We start from the raw sequence: 21,221 nt of genomic DNA on the forward strand, positions 1-21,221 counted from the left end.
ACAAAGAATCGTGTGAAAAGGGAAAAACATCCAGTATGCGGCAGTCCTGTGGGCAAAAATGCCTTGTGGATGCTAGAGGTCAGAGGAGAATGGGCTGACTGATTCAAGCTGATAGAAGAGCAACGTTGACTGAAATAACCACTCGTTACAACCGAGGTATGCAGCAAAGCATTTGTGAAGCCACAACACGCACAACCTTGAGGCGGATGGGCTACAACAGCAGAAGACCCCTTCGGGTACCACTCATCTCCACTGCAAATAGGAAAAAGAGGCTACAATTTGCACAAGCTCACCAAAATTGGACTGTGGAAAAATGTTGCCTGGTCTGATGAGTCTCGATTTCTGTTGAGACATTCAAATGGTAGAGTCTGAATTTGGCGTAAACAGAATGAGAACATGTATCCATCATGCCTTGTTACCACTGTGCAGGCTGGTGGTGGTTGTGTAATGGTGTGGGGGATGTTTTCTGGGCACACTTTAGGCCCCTTAGTGCCAATTGGTAATCGTTTAAATGCCACGGGCTACCTGAGCATTGTTTCTGACCATGTCCATCCCTTCATGACCACCATGTACCCATCCTCTGATGGCTACTTCCAGCAGGATAATGCACCATGTCACAAAGCTCGAATCATTTCAAATTGGTTTCTTGAACATGACAATGAGTTCACTGTACTAAAATGGCCCCCACAGTCACCAGATCTCAACCCTATAGAGCATCTTTGGTATGTGGTGGAACGGGAGCTTCGTGCCCTGGATGTGCATCCCTCAAATCTCCATCAACTGCAAGATGCTATCCTATCAATATGGCCCAATATTTCTAAAGAATGCTATCAGCACCTTGTTGAATCAATGCCACGTAGAATTAAGGCAGTTCTGAAGGCAAAAGGGGGTCCAACACCGTATTAGTATGGTGTTCCTAAGAATTCTTTAGGTGAGTGTATATATCATCAATATACACTCACCTAAAGAATTATTAGCAACACCATACTAATATGGTGTTGGACCCCCTTTTGCCTTCAGAACTGCCTTAATTCTACGTGGCATTGATTCAACAAGGTGCTGATAGCATTCTTTAGAAATATTGGCCCATATTGATAGGATAGCATCTTGCAGTTGATGGAGATTTGAGGGATGCACATCCAGGGCACGAAGCTCTCGTTCCACCACATCCCAAAGATGCTCTATTGGGTTGAGATCTGGTGACTGTGGGGGCCATTTTAGTACAGTGAACTCATTGTCATGTTCAAGAAACCAATTTGAAATGATTCGAGCTTTGTGACATGGTGCATTATCCTGCTGGAAGTAGCCATCAGAGGATGGATACATGTTCTCATTCTGTTTACGCCAAATTCGGACTCTACCATTTGAATGTCTCAACAGAAATCGAGACTCATCAGACCAGGCAACATTTTTCCAGTCTTCAACAGTCCAATTTTGGTGAGCTCGAGCAAATTGTAGCCTCTTTTTGCTATTTGTAGTGGAGATGAGTGGTACCCGGTGGGGTCTTCTGTTGTTGTAGCCCATCCGCCTCAAGGTTGTGCGTGTTGTGGCTTCACAAATGCTTTGCTGCATACCTCGGTTGTAACGAGTGGTTATTTCAGTCAACGTTGCTCTTCTATCAGCTTGAATCAGTCGGCCCATTCTCCTCGGACCTCTAGCATCCACAAGGCATTTTTGCCCACAGGACTGCCGCATACTGGATGTTTTTCCCTTTTCACACCATTCTTTGTAAACCCTAGAAATGGTTGTGTGTGAAAATCCCAGTAACTGAGCAGATTGTGAAATACTCAGACCGGCCCGTCTGGCACCAACAACCATGCCAAGCTCAAAATTGCTTAAATCACCTTTCTTTCCCATTCTGACATTCAGTTTGGAGTTCAGGCGATTGTCTTGACCAGGACCACCCCCCTAAATGCATTGAAGCAACTGTCATGTGATTGGTTGACTAGATAATTGCATTAATGAGAAATAGAACAGGTGTTCCTAATAATTCTTTAGGTGAGTGTATGTATATAGAGATATAAAACTTTTAATTTTTTTTACATCTTTTTTAACTTTATAATTTTTTTGTCCCACTCTGGGAATTCAACTTTTGGGAGTGTTATCACCTTTACAATGCATTACAATTGTAATGCATTGGCTGTAAGTGTATTACCAGTGTAATACACTTACTCCTTCCTGCCTGTGAGATCCAGGGGGCTGGATCTCACAGGCTCACACGAATGGCAGCCACGATGCCTAAGGAAGGCATCGGTCTGCTGTCCAAGCCATTGGGTTCCTGTCAGGATACCGTACGTGCAGCGGTTAGCGCTGACCACGACAGTGCAAGTGTTAATGCGCCGACATCAGTGTTTTTACCGATGCCGACGCATACAGCAGGGGTCCGGTTATCAGTGACTGACGGAGCTCTGCAGCTGATTACACGGGCGCAGCTTCTGTGCCCGCCCGATCAGCGCGCCATACTTACACGGCGCTGGGATTTCTGACCTAGTTCCCAGCGCTGTACTTATACGGGTTCAAATGGCTGATTTGCCAAAACATAAATGAATAAAGTGATCAAAAAGTGGGGATTTTTACCTTTTTAAAAGGATTTTTTTTTAAACTGTATTTTAAAAAAAATAAATAAAATGGGAAGAAGAATTTGGCAAAGTTTTGCCTTTAGAAATGTGGTGAATGTTGCGAAGAAGTACTATGCAGTGCTCACTAAGAAACGTCAGTAAAATTGTTACTTAGATACTATTTAGCAGCCAAAAAATTAATCAGAACCTATGCAAGTTGCAGTGATAAATATTGTAGTATGTGGTGAAATGGGCTGTTTGATACATATGTGGTGGGCCTGTCCAAAAGTGCATTCATTTTGAATAAACATCTCAGAGGCTGTATTGCGTGTATTCAGAAAAAGGCTGGAATTTTCAAATATTTTATTTTTTTCCGGCAAAACCTAATGTGTGGTCAGTGTGCAATAATACGTTATTGCAGTTTATGTTCGCTTCTAAAGTTTATTTACCTAAAAGCTGGAGAAATAGTGAATTGTCAGTACATCTGGCTATGGGGAGGATGAGCAAGATTTTCTGTGGAAAAAACACTGAAGCAATTTGATAGGAGAGAGAAACTGAGAAGATTTGGTATCCCTGGTTTGTTTTTTTCAAATAATGATGAAATAAGATTTGTTTTCTTGTAATTTGTTAAAGTTAGATTTGTTTGCTATTTTTTTGCCCCCTTTGGAGGGGGGAGGTTAGGGGATGGCTTGTTTTTTTATTTATTATTATTTTGGTATTTTTTTTTATTGTATGCATATGCATTCGAAAAATGCCCGTACTATTAAAATATGAATGTATTTATGCCATACGATTAACGCCATAACGGAAAAAGAAAATAAAAATGGCCAATTAGCTGTTTTATTCGTTGTTTCACCGCCCCAAAAAAAAAAAGAATTTTTTTTAAATCAAAAAGTCACACTTTAAAATGGTATTAAAGGGGTTGTCTGGCCATATATATTGATGACCTATCATCAGGATAGGTCATCAATATAAGCTGATTGACCAACCATTCTGTCCCCAGTGGGGCTCACAATCTCGGTTCCCAAAATGTCTTTGGAGTGCAGGAGGAAACTCTTTTATTTAACCATATTGGATTACTCACATTCCTAACATGTTTATTTCCATAAGGTATATATCTCTTCTCAGACAGACAGGTTTAAAATGTCCAATTTAAAATGGATGTCTGAGTTAATTAAAAATCTCAGACAAGTCCTAGTTTCCCAAAAAAATTATGTTAAGCGCCCCCATTGCTCCAGTAGCATTCTCTATGGCACTGATCCAGTCCTCCACCTGCTGCCTATTTACAAACTGCAATACTGATGTGCCAGAATATGGTACATAACCACTGCAGCCAATCATTGTCTTCAGTGGGCTAACGCTGAGAACTGTGATTGGCAGATGCAGTTATGTACCATCCACCTGCACGTTACTTGATTGCTGCAGTCTGTAAACAAGTAGCAGGAGGACCAAGCCAGTGATGTAGAGAATGCCACTGGAGAAAGGGTTAAGTAGAACATCAATTTTTATTTTAGGCTATTGGAGGGCATACATATATAAAGTTTATGCCAGTAAGGTAAAACAGACCTTCCTAAAGTTTTGTGTTTTACTAACTCTTCGACTAAGCATATACAGTATTATAAATTATATAATAATTATCATAATAAAAAAAAGTTGTATTTATGGAAAGATGCCATATTATTGGAACCATCCATTTCTTATAGGGGACAGTTGTGGTGTCTTATGCTATCATTTGGCAGCAGAGTACTTAGAAAGTAATATGGGTCTTCTGTTCAGTCTCTGTGTGATGCCATACAGGGTTCCATTTTCTTAGGTTATTGAATTGAATACCATCTCATTGAAGTATACAAAAAAAATGCAATGTACTCTGCTATGTATACTGTGGGTAAATTGGGTGATTCCTTACTGCTATACAGTATATTTTTTCTTTATAATATATGTTTACATTTTACCTGTTAGAAAAATATAATATATATCAGTGATTTAATTTATAATTAAAAATTTTCACTAAAAATAGTTGATGCAATTTTAATTATTCGAACAGTATATTATTGTGTGTGGTGACATGTTAGTGTTACATTTTGAACTTTGTTTTAGGCTGATGCACACGTTTATTTGTAGAAGTGTGATAATACTTTTTATATGTATTCATTTTGTAAAAATTTTCTAGCTTTTGACCTTTATGCATTTCCATTCTGTTTTGTAGTTTGGCCATGAAAAACTTAATCCAGACAAACGGAAATTAGGAAGTTTGTTCAGTGTCATTTATCTTCTCAAGCAACGGATTAGGTATGCTTTGTCCAAGGTTCAATCGTCCATTGATTTTCTCTGTTAGAGGAGTGTGCAAGGGGCACACAAAATGACAAGGTGCTTTGAGAGGGAGCAGACAAAAGGTAGCATGATAACTGGAAAAAATTATTTTCAGATCACTGTGGGCGCGGCCAGGGTGTGGATTAAAGGAACATCGGGAGCGATGTCTCAGATGCACGATAATCTTTATTCACAAGGTCATCTACATGTTTCTCGGGCAGAATTGCCCCCTTCATCAGGACTATGTACATCTGATAGTGTTACAGAACATTTAAAACTAAGGGTTTTAGCACGTAGGCCAGGGGGAGGAAAGTAGGCGTGTTCATATGGACTGACAGTTGTGATGTCATCTGGGATTAGCATAAATAAACAATGGGTGCATCAGTCTTTATTTGTGTTTATTATCTCTGATACACACTTTGGTTAGGGAGTGGGGGATAGCTCAGATTCTTCATGCGCTGGGAGAAGTATCTCTAAATGATGTATACTTTGGGCTTTGGTTAGGGCGCGGGGGTCTAATATCTAGAAACTAAAAACAGAATCAGAGAGGGCATGCTCCCAAAAACATATTACTCCAAAACACCCCACTCTGATCACTCACCCCTCCTCATTGATCTTCAAGCAACCATGCTAGACCATCAACCCAATTCAGCGACTGAGACTCCATCCGTTGACATTAACCACTTCAGCCCCCCTACCTTAAACACCCTTAATGACCAGGCCAATTTTTACACTTCTGACCTACACTACTTTCACAGTTTATTGCTCGGTCATGCAACTTACCACCCAAATGAATTTTACCTCCTTTTCTTCTCACTAATAGAGCTTTTATTTGGTGGTATTTCATTGCTGCTGACATTTTTACTTTTTTTGTTATTTATCGAAATTTAACGATGTTTTTGCAAAAAAATGTCATTTTTCACTTTCAGTTGTAAAATTTTGCAAAAAAAGCGATATCCATATATAAATTTTTCTCTAAATTTATTGTTCTACATGTCTTTGATAAAAAAAAAAATGTTTGGGTAAAAAAAAAAATGGTTTGGGTAAAAGTTAGAGCGTTTACAAACTATGGTACAAAAATTTCCGCTTTTTGAAGCAGCTCTGACTTTCTGAGCACCTGTCATGTTTCCTGAGGTTCTACAATGGCCAGACAGTAGAAAAACCCCACAAATGACCCCATTTCGGAAAGTAGACACCCTAAGGTATTCGCTGATGGGCATAGTGAGTTCATAGAACTTTTTATTTTTTGGCACAAGTTAGCGGAAAATGATGATTTATTTTTATTTTTATTTTTTTCTTACAAAGTCTCATATTCCACTAGCTTATGACAAACAATAATAGCTTCTATGAACTCACTATGCCCATCACGAAATACCTTGGGGTGTTTTCTTAATTCCCCAACTTCTCCTGAGTACGGAGATACCACATGTGTGACACTTTTTTGCAGCCTAGGTGGGCAAAGGGGCCCACATTCCAAAGAGCACCTTTTGGATTTCACCGCCCATTTTTTACAGATTTTGATTTCAAACTACTTACCACACATTAGGGCCCCTAGAATGCCAGGGCAGTATAACTACCCCACAAGTGACCCCATTTTGTAAAGAAGACATCCCAAGGTATTCGCTGATGGGCATAGTGAGTTCATGGAAGTTTTTATTTTTTGTCACAAGTTAGTGGAATATGAGAATTTGTAGGAAAAAAAAAAAATCATTATTTTCCGCTAACTTGTGACAAAAAATAAAAAATTCTAGGAACTGGCCATGCCCCTCACGGAATACCTTGGGGTGTCTTCTTTCCAAAATGGGGTCACTTGTGGGGTAGTTATACTGCCCTGGCATACTAGGGGCCCTAATGTGTGGTAAGTAGTTTGAAATCAAAATCTGTAAAAAATGGCCGGTGAAATCCGAAAGGTGCTCTTTGGAATGTGGGCCCCTTTGCCCACCTAGGCTGCAAAAAAGTGTCACACATGTGGTATCTCCGTACTCAGGAGAAGTTTGGCAATGTGTTTTGGGGTGTCATTTTACATATACCCATGCTGGGTGAGAGAAATATCTCGGCAAAAGACAACTTTTCCCATTTTTTTATACAAAGTTGGCATTTGACCTAGATATTTCTCTCACCCAGCATGGGTATATGTAAAATGACACCCCAAAACACATTTCCCAACTTCTCCTGAGTACGGCGATACCACATGTGTGACACTTTTTTGCAGCCTAGATGCGCAAAGGGGCCCACATTCCTTTTAGGGGGGAATTTTTAGACATTTGGATTCCAGACTTCTCACTCTTTATTTAGGGCCCCTAAAATGCCTGGGCAGTATAAATACCCCACATGTGACCCCATTTTGGAAAGAAGACACCCCAAGGTATTCAATGAGGGGCATGACGAGTTCATAGCAATTATTTTTTTTTTGCCACAAGTTAGCGGAAATTGATTTTTTTTTTTTTTTTTTTTCTCACAAAGTCTCCCTTTCCGCTAACTTGGGACAAAAATTTCAATCTTTCATGGACTTAATATGCCCCTCACGGAATACCTTGGGGTGTCTTCTTTCCAAAATGGGGTCATTTGTGGGGTGTTTGTACTGCCCTGGCATTTGAGGGTCTCCGCAATCATTACATGTATGGCCAGCATTAGGAGTTTCTGCTATTCTCCTTATATTGAGCATACGGGTAATGAGATATTTTTTTTTCCGTTCAGCCTCTGGGCTGAAAGAAAAAATGAACGGCACAGATTTCTTCATTCGCATCGATCAATGTGGATGAAAAAATCTCTGCCAAAAAAAAAAAGGAGGGGAAAGGCGTCTGCCAGGACATAGGAGCTCCGCTCAACATCCATACCCACTTAGCTCGTATGCCCTGGCAAACCAGATTTCTCCATTCACATCAATCGATGTGGATGAATAAATCATTGCCGGGAATTTTTATTTATTTTTTATATACAAAGTGTTTGCCAAAGCATATGAACACCGCCGCCTCCTCAGCTCATATGCCTCGGCAAACGTATCTTTTACTGCAGAGGAGAAATCTTGTCTTGCAGCGCCGCATACACTGACTTTTGTGTAATCTGACAGCAGCGCAATGCTTCTGACAAAAAAGACAAAACAAAAAAGAAAAAACCAGGCCGCAACACAATAAATTTATTAACTTTATAATAACTTTTGAACAGAACATATAAACTTTTGAACTGAACGTTAACTTTTTGGCTTACCGGTGATTTTTTTTTTTTTTTTTTTTTTTATAGGACAAACCTCTCCTTCCCCATGGGACAATGTGCAAAGCGCAAATCGTCCAAAGATGTGGCGAAGTACATTATGCACTTTATCCCAGGTGAAAGGAGAGGTTTGCAGCAGCTGTGAGAGAAAGGGCCCTAATAGCCCTGTGTGCCTGTCCTGTGAGATGCAATCCCTATGCTAAGTGTACCTGTGTGTGGTACTTCCGGAAACACTCTCCAAAGCATAGGGCAGGGTGGTCAGGGCAGTCAGGACAGAAATAGCAGGTGTCACGCCTTATTCCACTCCTGCTACAGACACAACATCTTTTTCGGGGTGACGGTTGGGTTGAGGTACCAGGAACGACACTGGGGAAATGTCGCTCGTGTAGACGGCTAACTACACTGGTGGATGGGGCCACGGAACCTCCTGGATACAGGAGGTTCGCGATGATCTCTTCCTGAAATTTGAGGAAGGATCCCGTTCTCCCAGCCTTACTATAGAGAACAAAACTATTGTACATCGCCAATTGAATCAAATATACAGACACCTTCTTATACCAGCGTCTGTTGCGTCGGGAAACTAAATAGGGAGCCAATATCTGGTCATTGAAGTCCACCCCTCCCATGAGCACATTATAGTCGTGGACTGAGAGGGGCTTTTCAATGACACGGGTTGCCCTTTCAATTTGTATTGTCGTGTCTGCGTGAATGGAGGAGAGCATGTAAACGTCACGCTTGTCTCTCCATTTCACCGCGAGCAGGGGCACACTTGTGTAAAAATTGTCCACATAAAGATGTTACCCCTTGCCAAATAAGGGTGACACCAAGTCCCAGACTGTCTTCCCACTGCTCCCCAGGTAGTCAGGGCAACCGACCGGCTCCAGGGTCTGATCTTTACCCTCATAGATCCAAAATTTGTGGGTATAGCCTGTGACCCTTTCACAGAGCTTATACAATTTGACCCCATACCGGGCACGCTTGCTTGGGATGTATTGTTTGAAGCCAAGGCGCCCGGTAAAATGTATTAGGGACTCGTCTACACAGATGTTTTTCTCAGGGGTATACAAATCTGCAAATTTCTGGTTGAAGTGGTCTATGAGGGGCCGAATTTTGTGGAGCCGGTCAAAAGCTGGGTGGCATCTGGGACGGGAAGTGCTGTTGTCGCTAAAGTGCAGGAAACGCAGGATGGTCTCAAAACGTGCCCTGGACATAGCAGCAGAGAACATGGGCATGTGATGAATCGGGTTCGTGGACCAATATGACCGCAATTCATGCTTTTTAGTTAGACCTATGTTCAGGAGAAGGCCCAGAAAATTTTTAATTTCGGAAACTTGGACTGGTTTCCACCGGAAAGGCTGGGCATAATAGCTTCCCGGGTTGGCGGCTATAAATTGAGTGGCATACCGATTTGTTTCTGCCACGACTAAGTCCAAGAGCTCCGCAGTCAAGAACAGCTCAAAAAATCCCAGGGCCGAACCGATCTGAGCTGTCTCAACCTGAACTCCAGACTGGGCGGTGAAAGGGGGAACTACAGGTGCGGCTGAAGTTGGTGACTGCCAATCAGGGTTTGCCAGCACCTCAGGGATTCTAGGGGCTCTACGGGCCTGTCTTTGCGGTGGCTGCGATGGGGTAACTACTGCACGTGCCACCGTACCAGCTTCAACTGCCCTTCTGGTGCTCGCCACTTCACCATGTTGTACGGCAGTGCTGGTACTAGGTCCAGGGAGGGCTGCGCTGCTGGTGTATGCCTCACCACGTAATCCGACAGCGCCAGCCCCACTCTGCTGCTCTTGAAACGGATCCTGCACAACTTGTGGTCTAGCGACACGGGGCCGGGTACGCCTGGTGCTATCAGGGACCTCGACCTCCTCGTCCGAACTTTGGGTCAGACTGCCACTGCTTTCTACAGGTTCATATTCTGACCCGCTAGATTCGTCAGATGAGGGTTCCCATTCCTCATCCGACTGGGTCAGAATCCTGTAGGCCTCTTCAGAAGAATACCCCCTGTTTGACATTTGGACTACTAAATTTAGGGGTATTCCCTGAGACTACCCAAGAAAAAAAGCAAGCCTGTCTTACAAAGGGGAGGCTAGCGAAGTACCGGAGGCCGCTGCGATTGATAAAAAATATCAAATCAGATTTTTTTATCGCTGCAGCGCTTGTAAAGTGATTGTGCAGTGATCAAAAAAAAAAAATTAGCGAAACGCTAATCAGCGAATAAGTGACTGCGGTGCGGTGGGCTGGGCACTAAACAATCGCTAAACTACCTAACCTAAACTAACCTAAAACCTATCAGTCAACACCAGTGAAAAAAAAAAGTGACAGTTTACACTGATCACTTTTTTCCTTTCACTAGGTGATTGACAGGGGCGATCAAGGGGATGATCAAGGGGTTAATTCGGGTGATGGGGGGTGATCTGGGGCTAAGTGAAATGTTTGGTGCTACTCACTGTGATGTCTGCTCCTCTGCTGGGACCAACCGACGAAAAGGACCAGCAGAGGAGCAGACAAGCCATTTAACACATCATATTTACAAATATAATGTGTTATCTGGCTTTTGATTTGATTTTTTTAAAAATCATCAGCTTGCCAGCCACGATCATTGGCTGGCAAGCTGATGAAGTGACCCCCCTCTAACTTTTGCCGGCCCGCGATTCGCATGCGCGGGCCGGCTTTGAGCGAAATCTCGCGTCTCGCGAGATGACGCATATATGCGTGACTCTGCGCAGGGCTGCCGCCTCTGGAACGCGATCCTGCGTTAGGCGGTCCGGAGGCGGTTAATAACCTTACTCTACACCTTAACCCCACTCCTACCAGCCCTTAAGTTCTACCAACCCATCACTATCCGCATTCACCACTGATACCATTGTTGTCAACAACACCAGCTCAGTGTCTTGTACTTTGGTGCGAATCACAGCTCCACCCCAGCCCCCTCACGACAAAATCATCCATTACTACAAACCCACACCCGGAAAGAGAAAAAAACACTACGAGTTAAAAGGGGAGGCAGACAGAAAACAAAAACTGGAAAAACACCAATAAGTTCCACCAGCGCCACAACAACCTCAGATGACAATTGTCACTCTACAATTAAGATTTTCAACCTTTCTAACCATAAACTTACACCGTCCAAAATTAAACTTTTACAGAAAGGTCTCTCCTTCTGCCCCTACAATAGGGTAAACCCCATAGAACTATATATCGACATACAGAAATTCAGGAGAAATCTTACCATCAGAAGACATTTTGAGATAGAACATATCAAAAATATTCCAAACAAGACCATAGAAAACAATCTAGACTACTCTGAAAGCCCTACATATAGGCACTTGGATGTCAGACCCAAATCTAATTTCTTCCCCGTACAAAGTCAAGGACACATCGTTCCCACATTCTTTGAATTCATATCGTAGGAACTAAAAGTAAAAACAAACGATATAAATACATTTGATTACAAAGGAAACTTATGCAAAAGAGAGAGAGCAGCCCTCAATAACTTAAAGAACGGGGCCCGGTGCAGTCACTGTATTCTTTTGCAGCGGGCCCCGCTCACTGTAGTAATCCTATCTATAACTGTAGGCATTGTTTAACTATAATCTTCAATACAATCCATTAATCTTCACTTACTAACGTCCGTATCAGGCAGGAGAGCGGGCAGTCACTGGCAGTGTAACTCACTATGTCACGCGCCTGCTCCGCCCACTTTATGAATGAAGCAGGCGGCGCGGGCGTGTTACGTAGTGAGTTACGCTGCCAGTGCCCTCCCGCCCTCCTGCCTAATACGGACTTTAGTAAGTGAAGATTAATCGATTGTATTGAAGATTATTATAGTTAAACAATGCCTACATTTAGATAGGATTACTACAGTGAGCTGGGCCCGGTGCAATAGAATACAGTGACTGCACTGGACCCTGCTGCCTTTAAAAAACTAGATGCCGGCCCCCACCCCCTGTATTGGGGGTTATTCACACTACACAGGGACACTGTTATGGGGGGGATCTGTGGATGACACATAGCATAAGATGCTATATGTGTCATCCACAGATGCCCCCATAACAGTGCCATCCACAGATGCCCCCATAACAGTGCCATCCACAGATGCCCCCATAACAGTGCCATCCACAGATGCCCCATAACAGTGCCATCCACATATCCCCCATAACGGTGCAATCCACATATCCCCCATAACGGTGCCGTCCACATATCCCCCATAACGGTGCCGTCCACAGATTCCCCCATAACGGTGCCGTCCACAGATTGCCCCATAACTGTGTCGTCCACAGATTGCCCCATAACGGTGTCGTCCACAGATTGCCCCATAACGGTGTCGTCCACAGATTGCCCCATAACGGTGTCGTCCACAGATTGCCCCATAACGGTGTCGTCCACAGATTGCCCCATAACGGTGTCGTCCACAGATTGCCCCATAACGGTGTCGTCCACAGATTGCCCCATAACGGTGTCGGCCACAGATTGCCCCATAACGGTGTCGTCCACAGATTGCCCCATAACGGTGTCGTCCACAGATTGCCCCATAACGGTGTCGTCCACAGATTGCCCCATAACGGTGTCGTCCACAGATTGCCCCATAACGGTGTGTCGGCCACAGATTGCCCCATAACGGTGTGTCGGCCACAGATTGCCCCATAACGGTGTGTCGGCCACAGATTCCCCCATAACGGTGTGTCGGCCACAGATTCCCCCATAACGGTGTGTCGGCCACAGATTCCCCCATAACGGTGTGTCGGCCACAGATTCCCCCATAACGGTGTGTCGGCCACAGATTCCCCCATAACGGTGTGTCGGCCACAGATTCCCCCATAACGGTGTGTCGGCCACAGATTCCCCCATAACGGTGTGTCGGCCACAGATTCCCCCATAACGGTGTGTCGGCCACAGATTCCCCCCCATAACGGTGTCGGCCAAAAACCTAGGTGCGTCTTATAGGGCAAAAAATACGGTAAGTGACAAAAATATCAGTTTCCAGAAAAAACAGTCACCTTGATTCTGGTGTTCGTTCACACCAGGCAGTAACGCAGAAGTCCTTGTATACAGCAGAATCCACGTGCTTTCACACAAACACAGTAGCAGGCCTTAATCCCGCCCCAAACTCCCAGGCCCCAACACAGAGACTGGCAGCGCTCCACTGTCAGAGAGGAGTTATCCACACCACCCGACAGTGCTGCCTGTGTTTTATATCCCAAACCAAGACCCGGCATGGAACGTGGGGAGTAGCCACCCACCCATCACTTTGATTGCTCCCAATAAGAGCCGTCCCGGGTTCAGCCAATACTAAAACAGCTGAAGTGTCAGACTGCAATCTGCAAAGCTGACACCTTGAGAAAAAACGGCTCTTACCTCCTTGGTGACACGTACCGACCATCAATGACGACCCCTTGTTCCATCCTACAATATATTTGTATATATAGTGCAATAGACACAAGTGAAACACGGAAACACCCCCCTGTAAAATCTATATCCCATTATACCCATTGTAAAGCTATTTCCCACTATACCCACTGTTAATCTATACCCACTGTAATATTTATATATCCATTACAAATCTAACATGTACACCTATTGCACGCTGGATGCCGCATGATATTCTCCACGAGCACCCTATGCGAATTTTGGTATTATCTGAGACGCAAATACAAATATAGAGCGCATCAAATACATGAGAAATATGATGAAATATTCACCTGGCGCGCTAGTTGCCACGCGATAACTCGTGCGAGCGCTATAGGTGAATCCTCTCACCCTACTTTTCCTATAGGCAGACATAGTATCTTTTGGTATATATCGAGCCCGAAGTATGCATCATTTAGAGATACTTCTTCCAGCGCATGAAGAAAAAGAGCTATCCCCCGCTCCCCAACCAAAGTGTGTATCAGAGATTATAAACACAAATAAAGACACATGCACCCATTGTTTATTTAGGCTAATCCCAGATGACATCACAATAGAGAACTGTCAGTCCATAGGAACACTCCTACTTTCCTCCCCCTGGCCTATGCACCAATACCCCTTGTTTTAAATGTGCTGTAACACTATCAGATGTACATAGTCCTGACGAAGGGGGCAATCATGCCCCAGAAACACGTAGATGACCTTGTGAATAAAGATTATCATGTATCTACTACATCGCTCCTGATGTTCCTTTAATCCACACCCTGGCAGCGCCCACAGTGATCCAAAAATAACTTTTTCCAGTTATCAGTCAAGCCTGTTGTTTGCCTTGGAGCTACACAGAGGACCACGGCTGCAGCCAAGCATAAACCGCCCACTGGTCGGGATCATAAATAACCAGTAAAGCTATTTACAGCCGTTGTGACGTGATCTGGTAAGCACATTTGTGTTTTATTAAAAACTACCTTTTAATAACTGATACCGCACATGTGGTGCTCTCTTCTTCCTATGTTTATCTTCACAAAAGGTAGCATGAGGGATTGTCGAATATCTTTTATATAAAAAAAATCTTCATATAAAAGAGATGATAAATAAATCAGGATTATCCCCATGCATTCTGAATGGAGAGAAATCCATTCAGGATGCATCAGGATGTCTTCAGTTCTGGAACGGAAAGTTTTTGGGCCGGAGAAAATACCACAGCATGCTGCGCTTTTTGCTCCGGTCAAAAATCCTGAACACTTGCCGCAAGGCCGGATCCGGAATTAATGCCCATTGAAAGGCATTAATCCGGATCCGGCCTTAAGCTAAACTTCAGTGCATTACCGGATTCGACGTTTAGCTTTTTCTGAATGGTTACCATGGCTGCCAGGACACTAAAGTCCTGTTTGCCATGGTAAAGTGTAGTGGGGAGCAGTATACTTACCGTCCGTGCGGCTCCCGGGGCGCTTTAGAGTGACGTCAGGGCGACCCACGCGCATGGATGACGTGATCGCATGGATCACGTCATCCATGCGCATGGGGCGCCCTGACGTCATTCTGGAGCGCCCCGGGAGCCGCACGGACGGTAAGTATACTGCTCCCCCGCTCCCCACTACTACTATGGCAACCAGGACTTTAATAGCGTCCTGGGTGCCATAGTAACACTGAACGCATTTTGAAGACGGATCCGTCTTCAAATGCTTTCAGTTCACTTGCGGTGTTACGGATCCGGCGGGCACTTCCGGCAAATGGAGTACACGACGTATCCGGACAACGCAAGTGTGAAAGAGGCCTTATACAGTAGGAATAAATGTTATCCCTTGACTCTGTTTCCTTATGACCAATCAAAAATATATGATATTAATATGATAAAATATCCAGCTCAGCAATCAGACTATGGAAAATAACTTTCCAAGGGTTTAGTCCTCTTTTTAAATAATATCAGATCTTCCATTAGCAATATGCATCTTTGCTAAGAGAATAATCAGCATTATGGAGGCGCCTAACACTATATATTCCCACAGTATGGGGACTTTTGGCTATATACCGAGATAAATATCTTGTTAATATCACGAGCAATAAGTACAGTATACGGGGGGGCGTGGCCAACTGCCGGAATGAGCGCACGCACTTGAGAGCGGCTCCGTTCCCTGTACTGAATCCTGATTAATCCTGCCAAGCTGCCTACGGCAAATTCTGAGTGGCAAGTGCAGAGGAGAAGGAGGAAGCCCAGACAGCACGATATGGGCCCCAGCAAGGCGCAGTCCGCGGCTGAGAAGCTCAAGGAGTATGCCCGCCAGGACAGCAAACATTGCGCCGTGGCTCCCACCACTCCACGTGCAGCTGTGACGCGCGGGCAGGCCGCGCAGCAGATGGAGCCTGATGATACTGGGGAGCCAGAAATCACCCTGAAAGCGGTGTCGGAGCAACTCCTAACGGCAATCTCCTCCTGCCAGTCCTCCCTCACGTGTAAAATCGAGGAGGTACGAGTGGATTTGGGCCTGCTGAGACAGGACGTACAACTATTAAGGGAGAGAGTGAAGCAGACGGAGGACCGTGTGTCGGCTCTGGAGGACTACACCAGACCGATGGATTCAAGACTGCAAGAGGTTGAGCGATCTGTTGGACTATGGCGCCAGAAATGCGACGACCTGGAGAATCGGGCCCGGCGCAGCAATGTGCGGATCCTGGGTATACCAGAAAGAGAGGAGGGGCGAGATCCTGCCAACTTCCTTGAGGTATGGTTTAAGGCCCAATTTCCTGATGCCACGTTCTCCGCAGCATATGCTGTTGAAAGGGCGCACAGGATCACTGCCAGACCACCTCCCCCGGGAGCTCCGCCGAGGCCCCTGCTAGCCCACCTGCTCAATTGGAAGGACCGGGACTTAATCCTCAGCCAGGCAAGGAGCAAGGGAGCGCTGATGTATGAGAATGCCAATGTGTCACTATTACCGGACTTCTCTGCGGACTTGCAAAAGAAAAGGGCCACTTTTGTCTCGGTTAAGAGACGTCTTCGAGAATTAAATCTGCAATATTCGATGGCCTACCCAGCACGTCTCCGGGTAATAGATGGGAACAGACCAGTCTTTTTCACCGACCCAAAGGAAGCGGAGGACTGGATCTCTAGGCGGCCAAGACCGGGCTAGCCGTTCTACTAGATCTGGGCTGCAAGTATTTTTCTGGCGCTGCACTGTGCAATATGGGTGCCTTGCCATACGGCATACATATTAGGACATCGTCAGACATCATCCACAACTCCATCCTCCGTCAGGCAAAACTCCCTCCTACCTCAGACTTTAGACAAAACTCCATCCTCCCTCATCCAAAACTCCATCAGACCTCAGACAAAACTCCGTCCTCCCTCATCCAAAACTCCATCAGACCTCAGACAAAACTCTGTCCTCCCTCAGACATCAGCCAAAACTCCATCAGACCTCAGACATCAGCCAAAACTCCATCAGACCTCAGACATCAGCCAAAACTCCGTCGTCCCTCTGCCAAAACTCCGTCGTCCCTCTGCCAAAACTCCGTCGTCCCTCAGCCAAAACTCCATCAGACCTCAGACAAAACTCCGTCCTCCCTCAGACATCAGCCAAAACTCCATCAGACCTCAGACATCAGCCAAAACTCCATCAGACCTCAGACATCAGCCAAAACTCAGTCGTCCCTCTGCCAAAACTCCGTCGTCCCTCTGCCAAAACTCCGTCGTCCCTCTGCCAAAACTCCGTCGTCCCTCAGCCAAAACTCTGTCAGACATCAGCCAAAACTCTGTCAGACATCAGCCAAAACTCCGTCAGACATCAGCCAAAACTCCATCCTCCCTAACTCAAAATATGCCCTACTACACACACTCTTCACCTGACAGAGCTGCTAGCTGCTGGAGAGGCAAAGCACCTGTGATGATGTCATGACCATGTGATGAGTCACGTGTGTGGGAGGGGTCAGATGTGCACAGCAGCTGGTAGAGTGTACAGAACTGTAGCCATCAAATAGAGCTCTGTACTAGAGATGTGTGTGTAACCTGCATGTAGCAGATCTGTATGTGTACCCTGCATGTAGCAGAGCTGTATGTGTACCCTGCATGTAGCAGAGCTGTATGTGTAACCTGCATGTAGCAGAGCTGTATGTGCAACTGCATGTAGCAGTGCTGTGTACTGTGTAGCAGAGCTGTATGTGTAACCTGCATGTAGCAGAGCTGTATGTGTAACCTGCATGTAGCAGAGCTGTGTACTGTGTAGCAGAGCTGTATGTATAACCTGCATGTAGCAGTGCTGTGTACTGTGTAGCAGAGCTGTATGTATAACCTGCATGTAGCAGTGCTGTGTACTGTGTAGCAGAGCTGTATGTGTAACCTGCAAGTAGCGGAGCTGTGTACTGTGTAGCAGAGCTGTATGTGTAACTTGCATGTAGCAGAGCTGTGTACTGCGTAGCAGAGCTGTATGTGTAAGTTGCATGTAGCAGAGCTGTGTACTGTGTAGCAGAGCTGTATGTGTAAACTGCATGTAGCAGAGCTGTATGTGTAACCTGCATGTAGCAGAGCTGTTTGTGTAACCTGCATGTAGCAGAGCTGTATGTGTAACCTGCATGTAGCGGAGCTGTGTACTGTGTAGCAGAGCTGTATGTGTAACCTGCATGTAGCAGAGCTGTGTACTGCGTAGCAGAGCTGTATGTGTAACTTGCATGTAGCAGAGCTGTGTACTCTGTAGCAGAGCTGTATGTGTAACCTGCATGTAGCAGAGCTGTGTACTGTGTAGCAAAGCTGTATGTGTAACCTGCATGTAGCAGAGCTGTGTACTGTGTAGCAGAGCTGTATGTGTAACCTGCATGAAGCAGAGCTGTGTACTGTGTAGCAGAGCTGTATGTGTAACCTGCAGGTAGCAGTGCTGTGTACTGTGTAGCAGAGATGTGTACTGTGTAGCAGAGCTGTATGTGTAACCTGCATGTAGCAGAGCTGTGTACTGTGTTACAGAGATGTGTGTGTAACCTGGGAACTATAAAAAAAGTGTAAAAATAAATAAATAAATCAGATCACCTCCCTTTTCCCAAAATGAAAATAAAAGAACTGAAAAAATACACATCATGGGTGTCGCAATGTGTAAAAACACCCATTGTATAAAAATATATTCCCCATACGGCAAACAGCAAAACAGAAAAAAAAAGAGTCCAAATGTCCGATTCGCCGTTTTTGGTCGCTTCATTTGCTACAATTTTTTTTATAAAAAGTCTTAAACACCCCAGAATGGTATCAGTGAAAAGTTCAGATTGCCCCGCAAAAAATGAGCCCCACCCAGCTCTGTACACATAATTACAAAAAAGTTATAGGGGTCAAAATATGACGACAAAAAAAAAATTCTGATTCTGGAAATCTCCTGTCACTCCGAGTTACTCAGAATTGGTAGCCCTAATTAATAAATACATGCAACATGAATGCATATATGCCACTTCACACAAAACTAGATCACAAGTGTTAGGCCTCTTGCACATAAACGTTGTTGGTCCATTCCGTGCATTGGGGACAGCAATTTGCAGTCCCCAATGCATGGGCAACGTGCGTGCAGCGGCCGGGACAGATCCAGACCTATTCAACTTGAATGGGTCCGTGAGCATGTTCTACTTTTTTGCTGTGCGGAGGCACGGCCAGAAACACCACGGAAGCACCCTGTAGTGCTTCTATGGGGATCCGATCCGTGTTTCCGTTCCGTTCAAGTGAATGGGTCGACATCACGGATGCGGGATGCACACGGCTGGTGCCCTGTGTATTGCGGAACTGCCGTATGTGGTCCACAATACAACCACAGGCACACAGCGGCCATGTGCAAGAGGCCTTACAAAGATGGGATTTATGGTGCACATCCTCTTATGCTTCCCATATTCCACAGATTTATATCACACAGCTACTTACAGTTGTGCTGATAAATTCTGCAAGGGTATGTAAACTTATGATTTCTTAAAGGGGTATTCTTTCTCATCTTCCCTTTTCATACTTACCTTCCTTGAGCGCGACGTTCACTTCCTGGATTCTTCTCCCGGCCAGGCCGTGCTTGCGCAGAAGACTGAAGATTTTCTCCCGGCCGGGCCGCTCAATGTCCTGAACGCGCACGGCGCTGCGCATGTGCCATGGTGACTTATTCCTGGCCTGTATATTACAGAGTCGGCGTGCGCGTTCGCGGCTCTGTACTATACTGGCCAGGAAGAAGTCATCATGGCGCATGCGCGGCAGCATGCGCGTTCAGGACATTGCGAGGCCCGGCCGGGAGAGAATCTTCAGTCTTCTGCGCAAGCGCGGCCCGGCGGGATTCGACGGGAGAGGTGGCCGTAACCAGGGGAGACCAAAGACAACATCAGGTAAGAGGTGACTTATTTTCTAAAAAAGGGTGGGAATTTGGTTAATAATTTATAAAATGTATTTAGAAAAATGATCACTGTCAAATCATTAACAAGTTTTAACAGTGATCATTAAGATGAGAATACCCCTTTAACCATTGTGCAGAGAATATAATTGATAACACGGACACTTTTCTCTCGCTCATGGTTAGTGGTCGGCTGAAGCCATTTATGTCAAGCAACTGTGTTTACTATTCTTTATAAATCATAATCACAACACAAACTCCCCAAATGACCCTGATCAGAAGTTTACACACCCCAGTTCTTAATACCATGTAATGCCCCCTGACAGCTTGAAGTCTTTTGTTGTAGTTGTGGATGAGGCTCTTTATTTTCTCAGATGGTAAAACTGCCCATTCTTCCTGTTGAAAAAAAAAAAGCAATTCCACCACAGTTTTACGGGATTTTTATTTACGACATTCGATGTGCGATAAAACTGACTGGTTACTTTTATTCTACAGGTCAGATCGAATCCGGCGATACCTTATATGTATAGTTTTTCTTGCGTTTTAATAGTGATAAAAAAACAAAAAAAAAATCAGATTTATTTTTTTCTCGCCATATTTTGAGCCCTATAACTTTTTTGTAATTATGTGTACAGAGCTAGGTGGGGGCAAATTTTTGGCGGGGCAATCTGAACTTTTCACTGATACTATTATGGGGTGTTTAAGACTTTTTGATCACTTTTTATTTAAATTTTTGTAGCAAGTGAAGCGACCAAAAACAGCGAATCGGACATTTGGACTCTTTTTTTTTTTCTGTTTTGCTGTTTGCCTTATGGGGAATATATTTTTATACAATGAGTGTTTTTACACATTGCGAAACCCATGATGTGTATTTTTTTAGTTCTTTTATTTTCATTTTGGGAAAAGGTCTGAATTTTTATGTTTTTTTTTTTTCTTTTTTATAGTTCCCAGGTTACACACACATCTCTGTAACACAGTACACAGCCCTGCTACATGCGGTTAGACACACTGCTCTATATACACAGTACACAGCTCTGCTACATGCAGGTTATACACATACAGCTCTGCTACATTCAGGGTACACATACAGATCTGCTACACAGTACGCAGCACTGCTACATGCAGGTTACACATACAGCTCTGCTACATGCAGGTTACACATACAGCACTGATACACAGTACACAGCTCTGCTACATGCAGGGTACACATACAGATCTGCTACACAGTACACAGCCCTGCTACATGCGGTTAGACACACTGCTCTATATACACAGTACACAGCTCTGCTACATGCAGGTTATACACATACAGCTCTGCTAAATGCAGGGTACACATACAGATCTGCTACACAGTATGCAGCACTGCTACATGCAGGTTACACATACAGCTGTGCTACATGCA

The 21,221-nt window shown here is 44.5% G+C and overlaps 1 protein-coding gene across 3 annotated transcripts in view; it reads left to right on the forward strand.

Moving 5' to 3' along the window:
- Positions 1-21,221, forward strand: part of SLC25A17 (solute carrier family 25 member 17) — a 490,576-nt gene that overhangs the window by 411,806 nt on the left and 57,549 nt on the right. For 2 of the 3 annotated variants that reach the window (XM_040407517.1, XM_040407518.1), the window contains one exon: positions 4,765-4,847. In XM_040407517.1, coding sequence (XP_040263451.1) covers positions 4,765-4,847 — 83 coding nt within the window. Of the gene's footprint in view, positions 1-4,764; positions 4,848-4,983; positions 5,262-21,221 lie in introns of those variants that run through there. The other variant, XM_040407516.1, reaches the window with a different exon arrangement.

The sequence above is a fragment of the Bufo bufo genome, chromosome 9, assembly GCF_905171765.1.
Source record: "Bufo bufo chromosome 9, aBufBuf1.1, whole genome shotgun sequence".
Lineage (NCBI taxonomy): Eukaryota > Metazoa > Chordata > Amphibia > Anura > Bufonidae > Bufo > Bufo bufo.